This window comes from Ornithorhynchus anatinus, chromosome 4, assembly GCF_004115215.2.
Source record: "Ornithorhynchus anatinus isolate Pmale09 chromosome 4, mOrnAna1.pri.v4, whole genome shotgun sequence".
Lineage (NCBI taxonomy): Eukaryota > Metazoa > Chordata > Mammalia > Monotremata > Ornithorhynchidae > Ornithorhynchus > Ornithorhynchus anatinus.
Genome location: NC_041731.1, coordinates 31,546,682 through 31,573,056, shown reverse-complemented (window position 1 = coordinate 31,573,056; position 26,375 = coordinate 31,546,682). Strand labels below are relative to the sequence as shown.

General features: G+C 49.1%; 1 protein-coding gene across 1 annotated transcript in view; it reads right to left on the bottom strand.

The window, feature by feature from the left end:
- COL27A1 (collagen type XXVII alpha 1 chain) overlaps positions 1-26,375 on the bottom strand; it is a 241,942-nt gene that overhangs the window by 112,267 nt on the left and 103,300 nt on the right. Inside the window, exons 13-14 of the mRNA XM_029062843.1 lie at positions 6,859-6,912; positions 3,557-3,601 (exon numbers count right to left, since the gene is read on the bottom strand). Coding sequence (XP_028918676.1) covers positions 3,557-3,601; positions 6,859-6,912 — 99 coding nt within the window. The remainder of the gene's footprint in view (positions 1-3,556; positions 3,602-6,858; positions 6,913-26,375) is intronic.

Genomic DNA, 26,375 nt, shown 5'->3' with positions numbered 1-26,375 from the left:
AAGTGAAAGTAGGAACCAGCAATTATTCAAACTGTCTTCCACCCACATTCACAACGGTTGGGCGCTCACTGTCTAGCATTTATGTTGTCTACCCTGACTCCAGGCCAAACTCTGATAAAATCAACCCTTCGACCAGGTAAATGTCATCCTTCCTGGAGTTACCATCACCTCCATATATCTGCCACCCCTCAATCTCTGGGGTGGAAAATATAAACTTGCCAAATCCAAATGCTTTGTGTTGGGTCTACCCTGCCACCCCCAGGCCTCTGTTTTTGTTTGAAAAACAAGATTAAACTGAAATTCTCATTTTATTGGAAGTCATTAGCTAGGTAATAATAATTATAGTTATGGTGTTTGTTAGGCAGTTACTGAGTACCAGGCACTGTAAGCAAGCAAATAGGGTTGGACACAGTTCCTTTCCCACATGGGACTCGCAGTCAAAATCCCCATTTTTCAGATGAGGGAACTGAGGCATAGAGAAGTAAAGTGACTTGCCCAAGATCACACAGCAGACAAGTGGTGTAGCTGGGATTGAAACCCGTGACCTTCTGGCTCCCAAGACCATGCTCTATCCACTATGCCATGATGCTTATCCAACACTTGGCACAGTGCTCTACACACAGTATGGGATCAGTAAGTACCACTGATGGATTATCTACCAGAATCCCTTCTTCCTCAGAGTGTTCTGGGAGCCTTGGAGAGGCAGGCTGGCTCAGCCCAGGACTGAGGGAGAGAGAACAGCATTTGAATCTCACGGATTGCTCATGCTACAAGTCCTTGGAAAATCACCAACATCATTTTGTCTCTGTCTCTTCTAGGATACCTCGACTCCACTAAACCACTGGAGTGTTTGGAGAGAGGGCTACCGCAGATGTGTGCTTAATTATAATGAGATTAAGCTGCAGCTGGGAAGACTTAGGCGAGGGTCAAGATTGTTTAACGCTGGAAAATTCCTCCTCCAATCACTCTCCTTCTGGTCACCCCCAATCCATCAGCCACCTCAGGGTTCATATCTATTATATGGTATCTATTTAATTACTCTTTTGTTTTTAGCATTTATGGCTTGCTCTAACTCTTTAACCTGTGGCATTTTGTCCAATTTGTGTCATCTTGCCCCCCCATTTCACCAATAGATTGTCAACTCCTTGAGAGTAAGGACTTGCCTTTCACCTATGTGGCATGTTTTCAAGTTCCCAAGATGGCGTTGCCCACCATTGTGCCTTGGTAAATGTTGCTGTCAAGGAAGGCTGTGAAAATATCTTTCCCCTGACTTCCCATCTGTCTTGGATGGCTTAAGGTGTCATTCTGCCTTGAGACAGAGATGATGGACATAGAGCCCTTTCAGCTTTGGGATTCTGCAGCATGGCCTAGTGGAAAGTGTACGGGCCTGGGAGTGAAAGGACCAAGGTTCTAATCTAGGCACTCTGCCACTGTGTTCTGTGTGACCTTGGGCAAGTCACTTCACTTCTCTGAGACTCAGTTACCTCATCTGTAAAATAGGGATTAAATCCTACTCTCTCCTACGTAGACTGTGAGCCCCATGTGGGACAGGGACGTTGTCCAACCTATCTTGTATCTATCCTAGTGCTTACAACAGTACTTGCCACATAATAAGCACTTAACAACTACCATTTTTTTTTAAAAAAAATAGGAAACGGAGGTCAGGAAGGACCTGACTGAAGGTGCCATGGGGATTCCAGACTACATCTGGAGCTCTTCCTCCAGGTGTGTTCTAAACAGTAGTCCTCTGCCTCCCTGCTTTTCCCAGCAGCCTCTCGGTGCTAACTGCCTCTTCTTCAGGGTTCTCTGGAAGCTGAGCCCGATCGCCTGACATTTGGCCTGTCACCCTCCCTTTTCCAGGGGCTGTCAGGATGGCCAGAACTCACCAGCTGGAAAGGAAACAGGAGCAAGGCTTGAGTTCCTACCACCTACCCACCACCTGCCCACGGGCTTCCTGTTGAGCTGAGTAGAGACTTGAGTTAGTTTATTCCACTTCCTCATGGTCAAGAAAGAGACTTCCTTAAGGGAGACAAGTGGAATCTGCTGCTTCATGACTGGAAACAATCCAATCTGGATTCACCAGTTTCTTTCTCACCCTCATCTGCCTCTGTACAGCCTGGAATGGAGCCCTTAGACTGTAAGCTCATCCTCTAGACTATAAGCTTGTTGTGGGCAGGGAATGAGTCTGTTTATTGTTGTATTGTACTAGCCCAAACACGTAGTACAGTGCTCTGCCCACAGTGAGTGCTCAATTATGACTGAACGAATGAATGAACCCCAGAAATTTAGGTCACAATAAAACCTCCAGTCCCAAACCCCTGTTTCTTGGAACAGGCTTGTTTTTAATCATATTTCACTCTATTTGTTCTTGGGACTAGAGCTGGAATTTGATCAATAACCCTGCTTTATCCTTCCATGGTGCCTCTCTCCCAGTGTTTTTCTGAGCAACATCTTGATCATCCCAGTGGTGGAAGATTATTCTCCACCATCTCAGGGAAACTGTGGCCCTGAGAGGTTAAGCGATGTATCCAATAGCACACAGCATGGGGGGAGTTATATTAGAACTTATAGCCTAGTCTAGGCTCTCTCTACCTCACCAAGCTGCCCTGAAGACTCTTAAGTTGCCAGGGCTGGCAGGACAAATGGGTAGCAAAGTGGGGAAAGTAGGCTGGGGAAGGTGTGGCTTAGTGGATAGAGCTCAGGCCTTGGAGCCAGAAGGATGCTTTCTCTAGACTGTAAGCTCATTGTGGGCAGGGACTGTATGTCTGTTATATTGTTATATTCTACTCCCCCTAATACTTAGTACAGTCCTCTGCACAGAGTAAGTACTCAATAAATATGATTGACTGATTGACCTGCGTTCTAATCCCAGCTCTGCCACGTGTCTGCTGTATGTGACCTTGGGCAAATCAGATTCTCTGTGCCTTAGTTGTCTCATCTGTAAAATGGGGATTAAGACTGTGAACCATGCAGGACAGGGACTGCGACCCACCTGATTTGCTTGTAGCCAACTTTAGTGCTTAGTACAATGCAAGGCACATAGTGTTCAACAAATACCAAAATTATCATTATTATTATTGTTATCGTTATTCCAAGAGATGGCCTCCCAGCAGTCAGGCTCCCAGATCCCTGATTTTGCTTCTTGCTCCCCTCCCTGCTCCTTTACAGACACCCCTGCCTCATGCACAGTCCTGCCCCTAGGATCCAAGGTCCAGTAACAGCTTGCTCCATCCTGTATTCTTCTCTCCTCCACTCTAATGTTCTGTTTCTCTGATATAACCTCCCTGAACCTTCCTTGCTCTTCCCACTATTTTCCATTTTCTCCCTTTGGATCCCCCTACCTTCCCAATCCCAACAACCCCTCTGGAATATCTCTGCCCCTCTTCCCAAGTCTTGGCCCCTTTCCCTCCCCACCTCCCCCTGGGCTGGGTCCTTCCCTTCTTGGTTTTCCCCTGCTCCCCAAGCCCCAGCCACTCCCCTGCCCCAACCTCCATCTCCCTGCCCCTTACTCCCCTGCCCCCCAAAATGTTAAAGTTCCAATTATTTCCATACTTACAATGAGCCCAGGAACACCAGGGGGGCCTGGGGCACCCAGTTCACCCTAAAAAGAAACCGAGATCAGCAAGGTTAAGGGATGGGGTGGATGGCAGAGGGCACTCACATGCCCCGAGGACCCTCCTAGACCTTGGATTGGACAACTTCCTCTTGTCCAGGGAACACCACTGTAGAGTTAACCTCCACTGCCCTCGAGGATGCTGGATAAGCCTCCTCTCAGCCTTACTCTTCCTCAGATGAAATGCACTTGAAAAAAATGAGCAAGACATAGCCAGATCAAGTGGGCCTGAAGCTATACAACAGCTCGTCCTCTCAGGAGGGAGGTGGGGTTAATCTAATGATCTAACCCAGTTTAGTGGGCAGAGGTTAAAGTTCAGAACGCACTCTTCCTAGTGCCCAGCCCTTCTTTTTGGCTCTCTGGGTTGAGACGGCAGGGAAATCCCCCTTGGATCAGAAATGGCCCAAAGGAAGTGGGACTGTAGAGTTTCAGGGTGGGAAACTTGTCCCCCTTTTCTCATCTCACTAATCTACTAAATCCCAGCCCACACAATCTGCTCCTCTAGCACCAGTTTACTCATTGTGCCCTGATCTTGTCCATCTTGCTGCCAACCCCTTTCCCACACCCTCCCCTTAGCCTGGAACTCCCTCCCGCTCTATCTACACCAGGCCACCACTCTCTCTACCTTCAAAGCATTATTAAGGTCACATCTCCTCCAAGAGACCTTCCCTGATTAAGCCTCCTTTTCCCAGGCTTGCTCTTCCTTCTGGATCTGTGACCTCTGAACGTTTGATATTTGCCCCAATCCAATCCCACAGCACTAATGTACTTATCTTCAAATTATGTATCATCAATTATTTATTCATAGTAATGTCTGTCTCTACCTCTAGATTGTAGACTCATTGTGGGCAGGGAACATGTCTGCTAATTCTGGTGATTTATACTCTCCCAAGTGCTTAGGACAGTGCTCTACATATAGTAAGTGCTTGATAAATACCACTGATTGATTGACTAGGTAACGGAGCCTGGCAGGAGTGCTGTGGTTGTTCAGGAGAGGAGTAGAAGCTGGTTTGAGAGGATAGTAGGTGATGGAGGTAAGGTGCAAGAGGCAGGGAGAAGTGGGGGGTGGGGGGGTGGGGTGTGTGTGTGTGTGTGTCTCAGAGACAGAGATGCTGTCTTTAGGGCAGCCTCGAGTTGGTTTGTCATGCATGCCTGCATTTCCCAGCTCTAGGCTAGGGAAATTGCCTACTCTGGGGTCACCTATTAACTTCTTCCATTCTGGTTCTCCACTCAGCAATGTCCCACTAACCCTCTCCAGCCCCATCCCCGCCCCCAGCTGGATTAGAGAGAGAAATGGCCGGTGAAGGGAGAGACCAGGCAGAGAGCGAGGCCAAGCCCTAGGGGGTCTTTCTTTCCATGGTCTTCATTTGTGTCCTGAAAACCACATGCCGAATCATTCCCCTCTGCATTCCCACCATTACACTAAACAAAAAACAGAAGTAGGGGATGTGGGTTGGGGTAAGGAGTAAAGGGGGAATGGATAAAACAGAGACCAGGCTGCCAAGCCTAGATCTTCCTTAGAGAAGCTGCTCTTTCTCTGTGAGTCCTGGACTCCCCTATATAGAATACCAACCCTGGGGCATGGGGCAGGAGGTGGAGGCACTCACAGACCTAGAGATCGGACTGGGCGGTGGGGGATGACAGCAGGGAAATGGACACCCTGGGCCTTCCATGGAGCACTCGGACCCTGTAGGATCCACGGGGATCTCCCACCGCCCTCTCCCTGCCAGAATTTGGGTTTGAGCCTTTCTCCCTCTTCTTGGCCAGGGAGGGAGAAGGAGCTCCTATTCTGGGCATCCTATTCTGGGCACTCTGACCCAGATATCCTAACCCAGGCATCCTGACTTGACCTGGACATCCTAACCCAAGCATAATGACCTGGACATCCCAACTTGACCTGTGTATCCTATCCTGACCTGGGCATCCTATCCTGACCTGGGGCATCCTATCCTGACCTGAGGCATCCTGATCTGAGCTGGGTATCCTATCCTGATCTAGCTCCACTTATAAACAGCTCCACCACCTGGATGCTCCCCCAAGCTTTACTTTCCTCAATCACTCTGATGAATCCAACTCTTACCTTGTGGGCTGGGGGACATATCTACTAATTCTACTGTATTGTACTCTCCCAAGTGCTTAGTATAGTGATCTGCACACAGTAAGCATTTAATAAATTCCATTGATTGATCTCTCAACTCTAAACAGAAGGATGTTTGGTAGGAGGTGAAGAGGGTCATGTCTCCAAGGCTCTGGGAGTATCAATCAATCAACTGTATTTATTAAGTGCTTACTGTGTGCAGAACACTGTACTAACCGCTCGGGAGAATACAATATAAAAGAATTGGTAGACATATTTCCTGCCCACAGTGAGCTTACAGTCTAGACGGGGAACAGACAAAAATAAATATACATAATATATATAAATAAATTAAATTATAGGTATGTACTTAAGTGCTCTGGGGCTGATTCATGGAGAACTCATGAATCTCTTGAAGAACAACTGGAAGCATCTTGTTTTTGTTCAGAAACCAATGCTGGCCATAAATATTTAGAGAACGCCCAAGAAGACGAAAGCAGAGGGGGCCCAGACCCCCGGGATGCATCTCTACATCCTCCTCCCCTCCCCTTGACCTTTCCCCACCGCTCCCTTTCCATCCCTCCACCAGCCCAGCATGGTGAGGCCAGGCCTCAGGGGGGCCAGCTATGGGAGGGCTGGGGGGAGTAAGATCCCGGCCAGAGCCCGTTTCTCACTTCCAGTGGATCCTTAGGGCCTGATGCTACTGTTCTCTGAGCCTCAATTAAATGAGCTATGGGATCAAAGCTCCCATTGCACTCTGACATTTAACAGAGAAGGAGCCCTTCTGGTTCATTTGTTTGTGTCTGGTCCACAATTCAGGTCCCCACAAAGCCCCAGGACTGAGGGGGATCTGACACCCCCAGGCAGGCTCCAGATACTAAAGGTCAGAGACAAAATCCAAGGCTGAAGGAAAGGCCCAGGATGAGGGGAAAAGAGCCAGGGTGCAGAAGAGGAAAAGAGGTGACATCTTCACCCCCGAAGCTCTAGAGATGTTAAAGAAAACAGTGGAATTAACTGCTTGTGTAATAAATGGAAGCAATCACAAGCGGGACCTTAAAAAAATAAACAGAAGACTGTGTGAGTTCTTCCTGCCCCGGGCAATGGACCTTCTGCCTCCTGTTTTGCCACGGGCTCCCACCCGCCAACAAGAAAGCAAGCTGGCACTTACGGGGTTGCCATCCGTTCCAGGGGGTCCTCTTTCCCCGAAGTCTCCTGGGAAGCCCTGGTGGGGGGAGAGAGAGGGATGGAGGTTGGAGGGTAGGGAGGTGGGGATGTGGGGAGAGAGAAACATTGATGAGCATTCCAAGCACCCTGACTGCTTCAGGTCTGGGCACTGCCATAGGGATGGGCACTGGGAGTGACACAGATGCAGCTCCATCAGAATGGGACCTGGCAGGGAATGCCTGAAAAGCAGAGGGCAGGGATACCCCAAGGGGCACTTAGATAAAGGTTCTCAGAAGCTCAGGGCCCCAAGGACTTGTCCTGGAGTTGGCTTTTGCTTGGAGCTTGAAGGGCCATCGAGAGAGTGTCAGATCTGGATCTCCGTTCCAGGAAGGCTAGGCCTAAACCAGCCCAGATGCACCAGCCTCTACCCAGTGCTTGACACTCCCCGAGGAAGGGGCAGCAAGAGGATGGTTGGAAGCTGCTGGATACGATGCCAAGACCCAGGCACCACCCAGGGAAGCTGTGGAGAACTGAGGGTGTGGGCCCTGGGGATGACGTGAAGATAAGATAACCAGCTCCTCCTGCCTCCCTCCTGCCACCCAGCTGCCCTCTTCCTGCCACCTGCCAAAGAGCTAAAAAGAAGGGTGCAGTGGTGCCTCAGTAATGGGAGCCTAGGGAAGAGGAGGGACTGTAGCGCAAGGAGGGCAGGAAGGACGGGGTGGCAGGGTGGGCAGCAGGGAAGGGATGTCAGATTCCTGGGACAGCCTGGTTGGCATTTTCATGCCAGGCAGGGGCTGTGTCCTGAACAGCTCCTGGTCCAGTGCCCAGAATCTACTGGGCACTCAATGCCTAGGGCCCTCTGACTGCTGAAAAGGGGTCTGGGGTATGGGGGGAGGGTACTTGTGATCAACCAGGATAAAGCTCCTCTCCCCACCTGCCCCGGGTACCCTAGAGGGTCTTCTTGGGTGGGGCACACTCTCCCCAGTCCCTGGGAAAGGAGTCCTGAGACTGTCACCAGTAGAAAGAGTTTAAGTGGAGAAGGGGCAACATGGAGGCTGAATCTTGCTCTCTGCCAAAGCAGAGGCCCAGAAGCCCATCTATGTGTTTTTCAGGAACGTCCGTCTGGATGGGGTTTCCTGGAAGGAGAGGAGCTGGGAACTGGAGGCAGGAGGAGGGAGCAGGCTTTCTAACCCCTCCTCTCTCTGGATGGGTGCTACACCTTCTGAAGAAAGGAGCCCAGTCTCCTAGCAGAACACTATGTTAGTGATGGGAAAACCCAGTGACGTTTGGGAGAACTTGGGGAAAGAAGAGAGAGAGGTCTAAAGTTTGGGAAAACCTCTCCTCTTCGGCTTCTTTTCTTCTCCCTCACTGCCCTCCCTCCCCACCTCCCCCAGATTTTAACTATTGTTTTTCCAAGAGAAATTTAATAAAAAACAAACCATATGTTTTTCTTATTATGTAGAAGCCTGAGCTACTCAAACAATAAAGACTCATGTTGAAGAGTAATTCCTACCCAAGTTTCTACAGTGTGGCTCAGTGGAAAGAGCCCGGGCTTCGGAGTCAGAGGTCATGGGTTCGACTCCCGGCTCTGCCACTTGTCTGCTGTGTGACTGTGGGCAAGTCACTTCACTTCGCTCTGCCTCAGTTACCTCCCCTGTAAAATGGGGATTAACTGTGAGCCTCACGTGGGACAACCTGATTACCCTGTATCTACCCCAGCGCTTAGAACAGTGCTCTGCACCTAGTAAGCGCTTAACAAATACCAACATTATTACAGGGGTATAAAATTTAAATAAATACCCAAAAAGAACCAAGCTATAGTGTAGAGCTCAGTGAGCTCAGCATAGCCAGAAAGAACTAGGAGAGATTTGACTCGCTCCCCCCTGACTCCCCCCCAGCAACTCCAGCCCAGCCAAGATTCCCCTCCAAACTCAGCTCTGAAGCCCTCCCCTTTCAAGAAGCCCACCCTGATGAGCTGGGCCCCAGAGTAAAACCCTCCTCTCTCTTTCCAGACCCCTGTCCTGTACCACCTCCCTATTAAAGAGAAACAAAGGGCCAAGCTCCAGGGAGAGGTCATTACAGGGGGTGGCTGGCTAGCCAGACTGACTGACAGACCAGCCAAACTGAGACCAGTCTGGATAATCAAAGAAAAAAGTTTAAATCACACAGCCCAACCCAGGAGAATCTCACCTAATTTTGCTTGGCTAGACGAGGTTTTCGCTTTTCTGAACTAATTTTAGCCCAAACCAGCTCGGACTGACCCTCTCTTCCACTCTGGGTGATTGGCCAGTTCTGCTTGGCCCTGATCATAGGGCTAGGTTCAGGAATGGGGCTCAGTATGTTTCTGTCAATCACATACTGGATAATCTCCTCCTGGAGGAGGAGGGAGAGAGAGAGAAGAAGGTGGAGGAGGAGGAGGAGTAAGAGGAAAAGGAGGGGGAGAAGAAGAAGGAGTAAGAGGAAAGGGAGGAGTGGGGACAAGGAGGAAGATGCTGATGGCAATATGCCTCTTTTCTGGGCACAGCTTGGCTCAATGCAGTCTCATCAGATTCAATCCACACGTTGGAACCTATGATTTGTGAGGGGGGTTGAATTTCCACCCTGTTTCCTCTTACACAAGGATCTACATGCCCTAGAGGCAGCCAGATCTGCAGAGAAGAGTCTCTTTTGGCTTCTTGCTCCTATGCCTGTTTCCTAGGTTAAAACAGGTCTCAGCTCAGTTTCTTTCTCCTCCAACCTCACATCCTACAACTCCCCTCTCCCACCCCCGTCTCATCCCTCAGAGGCTGGAACCGACAGCCCCAATCAAAATCAAGACCCTTCATCCTTAGCTGGGTGCCAGTCCTACCCTTAAATGGGCCTTGACTGGTGCCAATCTTGGCCCGTGTGGAAGTGCCCGGGAGACTGGGTGCCTCAGCCAAGGTGGCAGAGCGGGGAGACTTGGAGGAGAGCGAAAGTTGGGCTCGGCATGCTGGTAGGCTTACTGATCTGACACAAGGCTGGCAGCTGCTAAAAGAATTAAAAATGGGCCTGTGTTGGTGGTGTGGGAGCCAAAACAGCATGGGGGAGCAGCTCAGGCCAGGCGCTCTCTCCTCCTCCTGCCGCTTCTGCTGCTGCATCCCAGGCCTTTTCTGCTCTTTAATTGCGGCCACACATCACGCCTGCCTGGGACTGACCCGTGGGACACCGCGTGTCCACAGGGAATTGGACCAGACCAGCCCAGATGTAGCACAGCCTAGTGAAAAGCAGATGGCCTACTGAAAAGGGCCAGGGTCTGGGAGCCAGAGGACCTGGGTTCTAATCCCAGCTCCGCCACTTGTCTGCTGTGTGACCTTGGGCAAGTCACGTCATTTCTATGTGCTTCAGTTTCTCATAAAAAGGGGATTGAATTATCTTCCCCCGATTTAGACTTTGCACCCCATCTGGGACAGGGACTGTGTCCAACCTGGTGATCTTGTATCTACCCCAGCATTTAGTATAGTGCCTGGCACATAGTAAGCACTTAACAAGTACTCTAAAACAAAACAAATAAACTCCAGGGAAATGAGCCTACATATCCCACGTAGGAGAGGCTCCAGAGGGTGTCACAACCCAGCCCACACCTTTGTGGACACTGCAAGGGTCAGGGGGTCCCAAGGACCCTGCCAGGAAAGGGGTGAGAAGAATTCTCAGATCCTGTCCCCAACCCCTAGGGTCTCTCTACCCATCAAGGGGAAGTCCCACAGTGCACACTGTCAGGTAAAGGGGCTGGATTTTTTCACTCACCTTTAAACAGACAGTGCTCCCCATACAGGAAACATTCCATAAATACCATTTATTGATCAACTGTTCAATGGATTGATTATCCTACAACTCCAGCTTTCTCCCCAGTTGGCAGACCAGCTGCCCGGATTCCTGTAGCCTAACAGTCTATGCAAGGATGGGAAGCTCCCATCCTGAAACATCTTCCTCCAGGACACGGCCTGAGCGGAGCTGGGGTCCCTGGCTCTAAGACTCTGCTTTCACCACAGTGTCTTAGCTTGGTTGTTCCCCTCTTGAATTGACTTCTACTGGGCTTAGCACAAACAGTCTCTGCCAGGAGGGGTATGGGGGCACCCAGGCAGTTGGACTCAACCATTGCCTCTGGGCACAACAGCTTCCAGTTGGCACAGTCAACAGACTGCAAGGAGTGGTGGCTAGAGGAAGCCATTCCCAGACTAATCGGAAAAATGGAAAGTTGGGAAAAAGAGAAGGAGGAAAATAGATTTTCCTACCAGTAGAAACAATAAAAACTGCCATTCAGAACTGCCGGGAAAAGAAAGAGAGAGAGAGAGAGTGAGAAAGAGAAAAGAGAACCTGTTTGCAAAATCAGTTGAACAGGAAAACATGACATTAATTCTCTTGATGGGATAAAGAGGGATCACTCTTGTTGGCTTAGCTTCTGGATATAAAACACACACACACACACACACACACACACACACACACACACACACACAGTGACTCCCAGTGACTCCCAGAACCCAGGAGGTGCTATGATCTCAGAATCTCTGAAGGACCCCGTCTCTCAAGTCCATGTCCTTGATATTATCCCTGACACCTTTCTCTCTTTCAATAACCATATTTAGTCTGTCATCAAATCCTGTCTATTCTTCTCCACATGACTTTATGGTGGATTCCCCTTCCTCTCTATACAAACTATCATACTGGTCCAAGCACTTGTCATATCCCCACTTGGCCTCCGAATGAGTTTTCTCACTGACCTTCCAACGCCTCCTCTCCAATCCATGCTTCACTCTGCTACCTAGATCATTTTTCTAAAACATCATTTTATGCACATCTTCCCACTCCTCAAAATCCTCCAATGGTCGCCCATTCCTCTCTGCATCAAACAAAGATGATCATTACTTCTAAGGACCTCAATCAGCTCTTTCCCCATTTCTTATCTTCACTCCTCTCCCACTACAACCCTAACCACACACTTGGCTCCTCTGAAGCCAAGCTACTCACTGTGCCTTGTTCTTGCCTCTCTTGCTGCTAACCTCTTGCTCATGGGCCTCCCTTCTACCTTCTTGTCTGTCTGTCTCCCCCAATTAGACTGTAAGCCCGTCAAACGGCAGGGACTGTCTCTATCTGTTGCCGACTTGTTCATTCCAAGTGCTTAGTACAGTGCTCTGCACATAGTAAGCGCTCACTAAATACTATTGAATTGAATGAATGGAACTTCCTCCCCCTTTGCATCTCCCCAACTTCGAGGACTTTCTGAAAACTCACCTCCAAGGGACCTTCCCTGATCATCTCTGTATCTTGGGTGCTCTGTCCCTTGGTGAAGGCAAGGCAGGAAGGAGAATTTATATCACAAGAAACTTCCCCAGCTGAGCTTCCTGTGCTATCTCTGCTCTGAATCCTAACCTTTGCAGGGCTCAAATTTAGGTTTCTTACCCATTTTACTGATCTTTAAGTTATATATCTTAAAAATATACATGATAATTTATTTACTTATTCATATTAATGTCTGTTCCCCCCCAGATTGTAAACTTATTGTGACCAGGGAACATGTCTGCTAATTGTCGTATTGTACTCTCCCATGCCCTTAATACAGTGCCCTACTCCTAGTAAGCACTCAATATATACCATAGATTTATTGACTGATTGACCTCGGTGAGGGCTGTGGCCTTTGTCTCTCCTTACTTGTATTTGGCTTGTTGTAATAAAAGTTACAGGCCTCAAAGGTCCCGACCGTGGCTTCTCCTTGACTGGAAATGGCCAAAGAAGTGATCAAGGAGAACAGGGCCGGGCAGGAGAGGGAGGAGGGGTGGGGTCAGGGAGGTCTGCAGGAAATTCAAATCGCCCCAAGCGATTGGCACAGAGAGGGGAAGTGAAGCAGTGAAAAGTAAGCAAGCTGAATTCAAATCCAATCTGCTTCATAGAGTCTCCAGAGGGCAGAGAAGCATTTGCAAAGCAGTTGGCAGTTAGTGAGAGGAGGGAGGAGGCATAGAGCTGTTGACTGAGGATGAGGGGGAGTTGAGGAGAAGGGGATCTGTTTGGCTAAGATTTGGGACCCCTGAGGGACTTTGGAGAACTGAAATGGAACCATTGGTGTCCCAGGGGGAGCTGAATGCTGGCCCCCTGTCTTTGGAGGACCCTTGGGTAGCAAATGGGGCTGAAGGGAAGTCAGAGGGTTGTTCGGTGGTCACCTGGACTCAGGCAGGATCCAACCTTCGCCCCCTGAGCCCGCAGTAGGCAAAGACAACAGAGAATGAATTTCTTACCATCTGCCAAAAAAGGGATGGAAAATGTCTCTTGAATGCAAAGAGCAAGGCAGTGGAGTTTCAAGGCCCAGAAAGCAGAAGTATAAAGTGAAGAGAGATTCTGTGGGTGAAGTGGGGATGGCAGGGGGATGGTTCTTTTGGGATCACCCCCCAGTCTTGTCAGTTTGGGGAGATAGCCCTCTGCTTCTTGCTCTCTTCTCCTTAGGAATGGACAGGAAGGCTTTCCCCAAAAAGGCCTCAGTTACCTCATCTGTAAAATGAGGATTAAATTGTCCTCCTTCCAACTTGGACTGTGAACTCCATATGGGACAGGGACTGTGCCCAATTGGATAAATTTATATCTAACTCAGCACTTAGTGCAGTGTGTGGCACAAAGTAAGTGCTTAACAAATGTCATAAAACAAACAAACAGAGCAGATTCCAGAAAAAAGCCTGCAGCTTTCTCTGCTCCTGAGTCCCTGACAGTGATGGGGAGAAAGCCGAATGACAAAAGACATTGAAAACCCAATCTGTATTTGCCTGTGGGGGGGTGGTGGAGGGGGTAGTATAAATGTGTATATCTGAGGGCCAGTGTGCCCGTTTCTACATGCGTGTATGTATAATTGTGTATATTGTTATATGTACACGTGGGCATGTGTGTGTGTTTGTGTGTGTGTGTGTGTGTGTGTGTGTGAAAACATCTGACTCTGTTTAAATCTCCTCCCTGCAGGAATAGAGGAGGGAGGCTGGCAGCTGCTCTGTTGGAGACTTCTAGCAGGTTTCTCGCCAATCAGATCTCAGTCCAAAAATAAGATTTTATTTTCCTGTTGGCCCAACGTAGGCCATTTGGAGTCACCCAGCCCTGTCTGAGCAGGGAGACGTGGGCCAACTGGCTGTGGCCAGGTGAGGCAGTGCCCAGGGCACCTCCCCAAAGCAGGCGGAAGCCCGTGGAGCAAATCTACACAGTGAGTGGTGAGGTCGGGGGTGGTCTGGAGGGAGGGGGGTGGTGTCAAGAGCTGAAGGCAGAAACCAAGGAGCCTTTCATCCTTGGTACCCCCGCTTGCTCCCTTCACACCTCTCACACCTTCCTCCGTTGCCAGAAGCAGGTCCTTGATGCCAGCCCCAGATCCCTTCTTGCTCCTGCACTGGGGAGGCAGAGGGGGTTAGGCTTTGGTAAGGGGAGAAGGGCAACTTAAAAGAGATTACTTCTACCTGGAAAGCTGAACCCCAACTAACTCTGTCCAGATGACCTCTAGTCAACACTGCAGTTCTCCTATGGTCCCACTGGTCCTGCTGAGAGCCCTTCAGTAACTGATATTTGCAGGCATGACTTCTGGAATCTCATTAGTGATTGGTCTTTCCAGGCTTGACTTCTGCAAGCTCATCTCGAGTTGGTCTCTCCAGGCTTGGTTTAGGGAATCTCATCAGGGATTGGTCTCTTCAGGCATGATCTCTGGACTGTCATTAGTGATTGGTGTTCCCAAGATTGGCCTCTGACAATCTCATCAAGGACTGGTCTTTTCCGGCTTGGTTTTTGGACCCTCATTAGCAATTGGTGTTTCCAAGTTCGGCTTCTGATTATCTCAACGAGGATGGGTTTTCCCAAGGTTGGCTTCTGGAATCTCATCAGGGACTAGTTATGGATGTGCCACAAGGCAAGCAAGCTCTGAACCCAGTCACATTGTTCTGGTGTATCAGTCCCCAAATGATCAGCCTCTCTATATAGACAGTGATGCATGTGGATCAGGACCTGGTGGGCGCTCAGAGGAAGGCAGTTTCCCAGCTTGTTCCCTGCATCTACTTCAGCCTTGCCCTTGAACTACTTCTGATGCACTTCAGTTTCCTCTTGTTCATCCATTAGGTCCCTGCACCTCCAATACCTCCAGAGCACCTCCAATTCTCTTGGTGCTCTGACCTCCTGCTCCCCAATTGTCAAACACAATCCTGGCCCAGTTTCATTTCATATCCCATCTTCACCGGGTAAGATGACTTCTGCTCAGCAGGCTGGGCAAATCCCCATAATGCCAGCCTCCTTTTGGGAGGTCATCTATCAGATTTTACAATAGGCTGCCTGATCTTCAGCCAGTCTATCCTCTGGCACCAACATGGCATGTCCAGTATATTTACTTTCAGTGTCCAGCATCCTCTGGATGAGGTCCCTGCCTCTGGCTTCTGCAACTCAAGTGCAGCGTCTGAGTTTGCACAGACCCGGGAAGGAAACGCAATGGTTCTGGACCAATGTGGGGAGTCATGGTCCCCCGGGGAAACCCTCTGGCTTTGTGGCTCAGTAGGGCAGGCATCCATAAAAATACTGGTCTTATGACATTATCAGGACACGCTGCCTGTTGGCACAGCATGTGCGGTGTCATGTGGGGCCCATTTTGTGGGGTTTGGATACCGTCATTGGCTGCTCTTGGATGGAGCTTCCTGGAGCTTTTCCGGGGATTGGTGAGTTTTTTCTTTTCTATGGTCCTTATTAAGTGCCCACTTTATGCCAAAGTCTTTCTGTGAGAGATAAAAGATAATCAGGTTGGACACAGTCCCTGCCCCATATAGGGCTCACAGTGTGGAAGGGAGGACTGGTTTTGAATCCTCTTTTTAGAGATGAGGAGACTGAACCATAGAGAAGTGAAGTGACTTCCCAACCTTTCAGAGCAGACAAGTGGCAGAACCAGGATTAGAACCCATGTCCTCTGACTCCCAGACCGATGCTCTTTCCACTAGGCCACACTCTTTCTGTGTGACATCACTAGGAGGTGGGAGAGAGAGTGGGAATGGGGAGTCCTACCTTACCCATTTCAAATTTTCTCGCTCCAGGTCTCTGGCTCACTTAGAGTCTGGGTCTTGGGCTCTCCTGTGCCAGAGAGACTGGACTTCAGGCTTGCTTGATGCAGTGTGTGATGTGCTTCATTTATATATTTCTAACTGGGAGTGTCCCCCTGTCTGGTTGCTTGGGACTCCACGTGGGGAAGAAGATAATGCAGTCCAGGCAGGCTTGCCAAAACCTGGGAATGAACTGGGGGCCCTTTGCTCTCCTAGCTGTAGAGTTTTGGCTCCTTTCCAATCAGGCTAATTCAGCCACTCCCTGACCCTACCCTGGCCTCAGGGATGTGGCTTCTGCACTAACCTGGGGCTGAGGAGTGCCAAGAGCCAAAGAGAAACTGAGCCAGTGGAGCTTCAAGGCAGTCAAGATCAGCTAGTTGGCAGGTGAGCTATGATGAGGGTGAAGCTCACTGTTGCTGACCCACTCAGGACATATTTTCCTGTAGTGCTGGAATCCACAGTTGCTTCTGAGAGGCTCGGGTGCCAGGTACAGAGCAAAGCTTTTTTTTGTTGGTGTTATGGCATTTGTTAAGCACTTACTTTATGCCAGGCACTCCACTAAGTACTGGGGTAGATACCAGCTAATCAGGTTGGACACAGTCCATGACCTACAGGGGGTTCCCAGTCTTTATCCCCATTTTACAGATGAGGTAACTGAGGTCCAGGGAAGTGAAGTGATTTGCCCAAGGTCACACACCAGACAAGTGGAGGAGCTGGGATTAGAACTCAGATCCTTCTGACTCCCAGGCCTGTGTTCTATCCACTAAGCCATGCTGCTTCTCTGAAGCCAAGCCAAAACCTCTTCAGTGACTCAGACATCAAAAGATCCTGGGAGAAAGGCTGTCGAAGTAAGCCATGATTAGAAACCTCCATGTAAGCAATTTCTCAACCTTCCCTGAAAACCCCTTCAAACGTTCATCACCATTCACCAACATGAGCCACTGCCTTAGTCTAAGCCACTGCGTTAGTCTAACTTGTGTCCTTCACACTACATTTCTTCTGTCCTCAATGACAGCATCCTCTGGGGGACACTTTCTACATTAATACAGTGCTAAGCACTTAGTCCAGTGTTCTGCCAACAGTAAGTACTCAATAAATACTACTGATGACTAGAAGGCCATCATCAGGTTTCTTTGCACTCCTCCATCTTCTCCCGCTCCCTCCCAGAATGACCCATCTCAGCCCGAATTGGACTGTTGCAGGGCACCTCGACATTTGTCAAGGATACCGAGAAGTCTCAGTGCTGGTGACCTCTCAGGGTCCTCAATCACTTCTAACTCAGGGTAAGAGACATCCCCTGAGGGGATGCTCATTCTAGGGTTTGCCATCAAACCTTAGTGATGATAACAGAAAGTAATAACAACTGGATCGATCTGTTGGATCTCAAGATCAGAAGTCACTTTAGGAGAAGGCCTTTAAACTCCAGTTCCTTCTTGGTAAGTTCACCAATCTACATTGCCACGTCTCTTAAGTCTCTCATTTGCCAAGACCCAAAGCCTTTTCAGCCCCAAAGATCAGGGATGGAAAATAAAATGCAGACAACATGAGAGACGAACCCAATGGACCATTCCAATTTTGAACTGAGGGCTCTTGACTAGGATAAAGAGGGATCAGTATCCAGATGTGGGTATCTTTTCTGTCCTCATTCTCCAAGCTCAGCAGCAAAACATATTGGCTCTCACGTAGTCTAGACAGAAGCCAGAGCCAAGTTTTCAACCTCCACCTGGATTCCCTGGTGAAAATCACAACTCGGGATTTTTTTTAAAGCACGAAAACAAGCAACGTCTCCAGCCTCTTATCACGGGGAGACGGGATGTAGGGAATGAGTGTGATTATGGCTGAGTCTGCCTGGGGGAACCTAGCATCAGTTTGAAAGCATTTTACAAAGTCCACAAGCTTCTTAATGGCCTAAGTAATCAGTGTGGTCAGCCAGGCAGTGCTAGAAGGATTTGCCACTGGCACTTTTTCTGCAATTTGTCACAGAGAGATGGAAAAGCAGTACATTGAGTCTGCATACCCTGGGTTTTTTGCAAGGGGTTGGGTGCCTTCTGATTAGCCTGTGAAGCTACCTAATGAGACCTGTGGCCAGGAGGCACCAGCCCCTCAATGCTGCTCCCTCCACCCTACTGCCAGTCTGCCTGGACTCTGGGAGCTTCCCAAGGCCCTCCAGAGACCATCCAGATGGAAGGGGCACAAGGCCGAGGTTTGGAAAAGGCTGACACACAGTCAGCGGCATTGGTGGGGGCTGGTTAGAGGAAGTCCCCAAGAGGGTGGTTGCCCAGAGCCGACAAGGAGGCAAAAATCTAGTGTGGGACTCCTGTCAGGAAGATGTTCCAGGTTCCGAGTGAGGGGGAGGGTTAAGCACTTCTGTTCCTAAGACAAACCCCACATCCTTCTTGCCTGTCACTGTGGACAGGGAATGTGTCTGTTATATTGTTGTACTGTACTCTCCCAAGTGTGTAGTACAGTGTCCTGCACACAGTAAGCACTCAATGAATACGACTGGCAATACATACGATTGGCAGACGATCAGAAATGGCCCTAGTCCCCAACCAGAGGAAGGACTCCGAGTTGGTGATTGGCCCCTGTGTGCTAAGCCTCCAAGTCCAGCCCTTCTCAGACAGCCTCCAAGTCCAGCCCTTCTGAGATCAGGCCCAAAACACATTTATCAGGGATGTACAGAGTGAGGCCTGCCAATGTTGGCTTGGGACTCAAAGTAGGGACTTGATTCATGCAAACTGGAGCAAAAGAAGTGCTAATTTTCACAGAGACACAGACAATGTGCCCACTCAGTAATTTAACCAATGTAACATGAAGTCCAGGTATCCTAAGGGCCCAAAGGAAAGGGGTCTTTGTGGAAATCTATAGCAACTCCATGGTTGGAGAGTAAGTTTCTGGGTAGATGCTTGACACCTTCCTTTGTTCCAGAGCCACTGCTTTCCCTTTCCACATCTCTTCAAACCCGAACGCTCAGAGTCCTGGACCATGTTCACCTGAGCTGTAACTGTTGCCTGCTGGCTTTATGCTCTGGACATATGAAATCACATTAGAAAAGATTAAATAATGTTAGGAAATGATACTACGGATGTGCTGGGCTCTGCAGCTGTTTTTCTATGAAAAATGAAATTTATTTTCACAGGCTTGGATGGTGACGTGCGGCCTAGATGCTGTTTAACTAAAGGCTCCCCATGCCAGATACGGCTTTAAGTGGGGTCTTTCAGCTGCTCGGGTGGACGGCAGAGACAGAATCACAGATCAACCTTGGTCTTCACACCCGACAGTCTCGAGATTCCTGCCCAGGTTACGTGTCACACCTGGGGCTCTGCAGGTCGAGGCAGGGGGCCATTAGCTTGCAGAATTAGTCAGCACACAAACAATCCAAAGAACGTGTGACCAAAAAACCCCCCCCAAAACCTGCCTCTAGTTCTTCTAGGGTATCACCTCTGTGGTCCAGTGCCTCTCTAAAGACCCAATCTTGGCTCCCTGGGCACGAGTGGGGATTCTAGGGGCCAGAGGAATAAGTATCTTGCCTAAGGTCATGGAGAGATCAGACTAGCTAGGGAGCAGAACCCATAGGGCCCCGTTGTTTGGGGCTGGGCGCTGACACTAACCCATAAGAACAGTGCTTGTCACATAATAAGTGCTTAACAATTACCATAATTAATTAATTCATGAGTCCTCTCCTTCCCTGGTACAGTTAACCAAACTTGCATCCATCCTGAAAACTTTCAGGGTCAGGTCATAATGTAAACCAATCCGCTCTGCTGTAACCCACAGACGATTCCCATCAATATGCAATCAATCAATAGTATTTATCAAGTGCTTACTAAGTGCATAACACTGTTCTAAGCTTTGGGGAGAGAACGATGCAAGAGAACAAGACACTTTCCCTGCCTATAACGAGGTTACATTTACAGAGAACACTGATATTAGAGAAGCAGCATGGTCTAGTGGAAAAAGCATGGGAGTCAGAAGACCTGAGTTCTAATTTTAGCTCTGCCATGTAACTGCTGGGTGACCTTGGGTAAGTCACTTAACTTCTCTGTGCCTCAGGTATCTCATCTGTAAAATGGGCATTCAATCCTACACCCTCCTACTTAGACTGTGAGCTTCATGTGGGACAGTGACTGCGTCCAAACTGATTAACTTGTAATTACCTCAGTGCTTAGAACAGTGCTTGGCACATATAGTAAGCACTTTACCACTACCATAATCATTATTATTATGACAGTGGATAATTTGCTCCAGTAAATGCAAGCACACATGCACACACACACACACTCAACTCACTTCAACTTCTGTATTGCCTCAGCAGCTCAGTTCCTCCCCTGCTTCCCCAGCCCTACAAGAACTCATGCCAGGTTTGGGGTGGGGTTGGGAGTGAGTGAGGGGAGTCTTTCCTGCTCCAACATCACCAGGGGAAAGTCTGGAGCACCACAGGCTCCCAAAGTTATGCAGCTTTCAGGGCAGTGTCCATCTCCTCCTTCTCCTCCACCTCCAGAACCATGGGGAACTGGGCAGCCCCAGCAAGGGGAGCGGGGTTATGAGCAGGCAATCTTTTCCATCTCTGGGGGAAAACTGTGCCCCTTTTCCCAGTCCTTTCTAAGAGGGAGGGGTGACTGGGGAGGGGTGGGAAAAGAGCCCACAGGTTAAACATCCATTAATCTGACCACGGAATGCTACTAAAAGTCAAAAAAATGCTTTTGACCAGAACCCCATTCAGGTGGCAAGAAGGCTTTTGGGGTGGGTCAGGGGTCAGAGGGCGAGCTGCCACTACCTCACCACCCTGGAACAGCTATTCTGGGGTTTTATTCTCTAGTGCAGCCAAGTTCAAGGGGCTGCCAGGCAAGGGTGAAATGTTAGAGATACAGCGAGAGAGAGACAGGGAGAGACAGAAACAGAGAGACAGAGCGTGTGTGCGTGCAAGAATGGTGTTCAGTAGGATCATCGCATCGTCCACTGCCGCACATGGGACAACCCTCTTCCCCCTTCCCTCATCCATCCCGGGTCAGAATGGCATCTCTGCCTCCCATGCCCAGAGCATGCCGGCCTGCTCAGCTGGTGTCAAAAAGAGAATGGAAAATCACGGCAGCCCCCAGACCCAGCCTGGAGCCGCTCTCTATGCATCGCGGGTTGAGGCTGCTATCGGTGGTGGCAGGAGGGGGAGGGGCTGGAGGGATGGCTGGTGAGTGGCCAGGAACAGCTCAAAGTTGGGGCAGCAGACAGAGGGAAGATGGATGTCGGGATGGGTCAGGGGCTGCTCGTGCCAGGCAGTAATGTCCGCCCCCAAGAACCGACTTTGCAGCGGTAGTGATTTCCGGAAAACTTCACTCCTTTTCCTCCAACCCCCACCTGCCCTGACTCCACTCTGTCCCAGCGCCACCCGGGAGCTGAAGCTGGAGTGGCTCAAACTGAGCCCAGACCTTCAGTGAGGGGCCTGAGTCTCTCTCCTTCAGCAAGGTCTGCTGTGGGCTTCTGCCTGGTGGTGGGATGTCACGGCCTGGCCTCCCTGGACTGGGCCTCAGGCTGGCTCTGATATGAGCAGTCTGAAAAGTGGGGCAGACATGGAGATGGGTGACCCACCTGGGACTCCAAGGGGATGGGTCTGAGTTTGGGACCCAGGGCCCAGACATCTGGGAGCTCTTTGAAAGGGTGGCGGCCTAACCCATTGGGTCGACCTCATAAATAAGGCCTTCTACTTCTGCAACTGGCCAAGGAATGTGTCTGTTATGTTGTTATATTGCACTCTCTCAAGCACTTAGCAAGCACTTTGTCTCCTAGGATTTGGGCCAAAAATGGTCACTCCAGCTTCATCCATCAACTCTCCTCTTCCTCCATTTCTTCCTTTGCCTCCTCCTCAATCAAAGCCTGAACTAGATCAGAAAGAAGCGCCCCACCAGCCTGCCTATCTCTCACTTCCCCTTCTCTCCCTTCCACATCTTCTAGGAAACTTCTCACTCTCTTATAAAGATGGAACCATGAACCTATTTCCTTCCTCCTAAGTTAGAAGCCTGTGAGCTACCTCTCTACCCTTCTCGAGAAATGATGAAACTCCCAGAAACTTAGGACTGGAGGAATCTGGTTCATCCCTGTTTCTGGACAGGACTGTGTCTCACCCAACTCATGTGTCTATTATGACCTACCCCACTCTGTCAGGTCCTGGGTGGAAGCAGAGTCTGTCTCTGCCCTCTCAATCAAGTGTTTTACCCTCCACCACATCAACATTTAAAAGATTAAGAATGCTCTGAATTTGATTTGAGCTTTTTCTTTTGCAAACCACTCTCTGAAGAATGGATCATTATTCTCATTTTACAGAGGCAGGACAGGACACAGAAGTTGTGACTTGCCTGATGTCATGCAGCAGGCTTATGACAGAGTTGGAAGGAGACTCAGTTTACCTGACTCCCAGGCCCATGTTCTTCCTCATCTCCCCATTACTTTTGCTAGAGAGGGAACCTCCTCTTGATGCACTTTCCCAAGCATTTAATACAGTGTTCTACACAAAGTAATTTCTCAAAAAATATCTTTGATTGATTGATGAAGGCACTATGCATCTAAAGCTAGGTTCTCCTGAAGGTCAAAGTTCATATCTCTTTTTTCATCGCAGTCAGCTCTTATTCTAATTGCGGTCCCAGGTAGACAGGGACATTCCCTATCCCTATCCCGACGCCTATCCCGCCGTCAACCCCTGGGCCACATCCTCCCGTGGTCCTGGAACTCCCTCCCTCCTCACCTCCGCCAAACTGATTCTCTTCCCCTCTTCAAAACCCTACTTAAAACTCACCTCCTCCAAGAGGCCTTCCCAGACTGAGCTCCCCTTCTCCCTCTACTCCCTCTACCACCCCCCTTCACCTCTCCGCAGCTAACCCCCCTTTTCCCCCTTTCCCTCTGCTCCTCCCCCTCTCCCTTCCCATCCCCTCAGCACTGTACTCATCCGCTCAACTGTATATATTTTCATTACCCTATTTATTTTGTTAATGAAATGTACATCGCCTTGATTCTATTTAGTTGCCATTGTTTTTACGAGATGTTCTTCCCCTCGACTCTATTTATTGCCATTGTTCTTGTCTGTCCGTCTCCCCCGATTAGACTGTAAGCCCGTCAAACGGCAGGGACTGTATCTGTTGCCGACTTGTTCATCCCAAGCGCTTAGTACAGTGCTCTGCACATAGTAAGCGCTCAATAAATACTATTGAATGAATTCCCAATACCTTCCCGATTTCAAAAAGAGCTTGCAAAACCAAACCTTTCTGCCCAGTGATTTCAACGGAATTGGATATCAGTCAAACCGGGCAACAGTGAAGAGGCAAGAATCTGCTTTGGGCCTTCCCAGTTAAATATACGTCTACCTTTCCAGCCCCTATGTCCAGGGTGGGTAAAAGTATACTGGATGGGTGCACCATAGAGGAGAGGATGGGGAAAGGGAAAGAAGGGAAGATAGGGAAGAAGAGGAGAACTGAAAGGAAAGGAAGAGAAGAAAGAAGAGGCAAGGGAGAGGCTGCTGTCCACTGCTGTCACCCCCCACTCCCGCCAGCCTCATGGTGAGGGCTAGGGAACTCAGCCCTAGCTACAGTTACCCAGGCTGGCTTCATCAGTCACTTAGATCTGGCTTCCCTGCTGACCAGAGGACCTCACAAACAAATGGGACAAGGACTTCCTTCCAGACTTCCCTCCCATTAACTGTAACTGTAAACTGTCCAGTCCATATCTCCCCATTCCTCAAAAACCTCCAGTGGTTACCCATCTAATAGAAACTATTTACCACTGACTTTAAGGCACTCAATTACATCTCTCCTTTCTACTTCATCTTACTGATCACCTATTAACGATCCAGCCCACACACTCCACTCCTCTAATGCCAACCTATTCTATGTACCTCAGTCTCATCTATCCTGCCACCAACATCTTGTCCACATCTTCTTCCAAACCCAGAACTCCTGACCACTTCATATTCAACAGCCCACCATTCTCCTCACCTTCAAAACCCTCTATCTCTTTCAGCAGACCTTCCCCGACCACTCCCCCATTTTCCCCATCCCCATCTGCCCTCCTCTTTGTGTTGACTCTGCATTTGGCTATGTACCACTTAAGCACTTGGCTACTCAGCCCAAATACTCTTATACGTTACCACTTCCCATTTAATTATAATAATAATAACAACTGTGGCATTTGTTAAGTGCTTGCTATGTGCCAGGCACTGAACTAAGCACTGGGATAGATACAAGAAAATTGGGTTGTACACAGTCCCTGCCCCATGAGGGGCTCACAGTCTCAATCTCCATTTTATAGATGAGGTAACTGAGGCACAGAGAAGTGAAGTGATTTACCCAAGGACACACAGCAGACAAGTGGTGGAGCTGGGATTAAAACCCAGGTCCTTCTGACTCCCAGATGGAGTTGGGAGTTGGATAGTTGGATAGTTGGTCTATCCACTAGGCAACACTGAATAATTTATTTTATTGTCTGTCCCCAGCCCCCACAGATTGTAAATTCCTTGTGGGCAGGGATCATATCTACCAACTCTACCACTACCGGCTCTGCCACTTGTCAGCTATGTGATCTTGGGCAAGTCAATTCATTTCTCTGGGTCTCAGTTAACTAACACATCTGTAAAATGGGAATTGAGCCTGTGAGCCGCATGAGGGACAGTGACTGTTTCCAACTCAATTTTCCTGTATCCACCCCAGAGCTTGGTACAGTGCTTGGCACGTAGTAAATGCTTAACAAATACTACAGTTATTTTTATTATTATTATTACTGGTATGATATCACTACTGCTGCTACTGCTATGACATCACAACCCGAGGACCAGGGGCAGGCAGGAAAGGTGGGAAAAAATACCCAACCAAGAGAGACCACTGGGTCTTCAAGAAAATCAATTCAACCAGATCAGAAGACCCGAAACCTCCCCACCCCTCAAACAGCGGGAAATCCAATCCCTGATGCTCCCTCTCCGGGGTGCTCCAGTAGTTTCCGACCTGTGACCTCTCCAGTGCCATAGTGCTCCTGGCTGGGGTGGATGCGAATAGGAGTGCGACAGGGCGGGAGCACAGGACCGAAACGTAGCTCTATCCCAGCACCTCCGTGTGAGAATATTTATGCAGCCAACGCTGGAAAAGTCAAGATAACAGAAACAGACTGGGAGCTGGAATGTGTTGAGTATACAGGATTCCGAATGTGGGAACAGCACGTCACAACTCAGAAACCCTGAGCAAACATAATGTACCTAACTACAGTTGCTTTGTTTATTGGATTCTGGTTGGTGATTCACATATTTTCTCTACTTATGGGTCCTGATTATTCATGTAGATTCAAGGGAGAAAGCAAGCATCTAACACGGCTGAGATAACGATTTGGGTGATTTTTTTTTCACCTCTGTCCAACCTCGGGAATGATAATGATAATAACAGTGCCTTAGATTTGTAGAGTGCTCTGATGTCACCTCTCGATGTCTCCGTTTTCCCAAGACTCCAGTCCAGCACTCTCCAACCTAGTTTCCGAGAGCCCCTAAACCTAGAAAGCTTCCAGTGGGAGAAGGGAACAACTGAAAACCCAAGAGGGAAAATCAAAATCACATTAAGTTTCTAGGGACATTACAGGACCTGCAAGATCAAATTGATGGTAGAATGGGCAGCAGCATAGCCTAGTGGAAAGAGCATTGGCCTGGGAGTCAGAGGACCTGGGTTCTAATTACGGCTCCGCCAACTGCTTGCTGTGTGACCTTGGGCAAGTTGTTTCACTTCTCTGTCCCTCAGTTACCTCATCTCTAAAGTTGGGATTAAATCTTACTCCCTCCAATTTAGGCTGTGAGCCCCATGCTGGACAGAGACTGTGACCAACATGGTAAAAATGTTTCTACCACCCTGGTCCATAGAACAGGGCTTGACTCATAGTAAGTGTTTAACAACAACTATAAAAAACCCAAAGCATTATAGGAACCTCACCCACTTTTTCACTCACCCACTATTTAAAGTCACCCCGATCACTGAGCAAACCACTCTCATTCTCTTATAGTAAACACCACTGTGGCTTCCCTTTTGAGACAAATACCATGAGGGGGAAGGCACCTCGAGTTAATTAACTCTGGGTTAGGCTTATAAGAGAATAAGGGCCCCGAGTATCCAGGAATGGACTGGAACCAAGTAGCGATTGAAGTGTCAGAACACATGTCACTGAGATCCAAAGAAAGATCTCGCCTCCCTCCAGAGAAGACGATGGATTAGGTCCAGGGCACCCGAATGGGGGAGAAAGCCAATCAAGTCAACAGAGTCAGTCACACAGAGACAGAGAAGCCTGGGGATACACAGTATGCATACACACACACACTCCCACACTGGAGAGGGGGTGGATTAGGTCCAGGGCATCAGAGTGGGCAAGAAAGCCAATCGATTCTCCTGGGTTACGGTCACAACAGAATCGTCCACAGAGACAGAGGTGCCCAGGGATGGACAGAGAGACGCACACATGG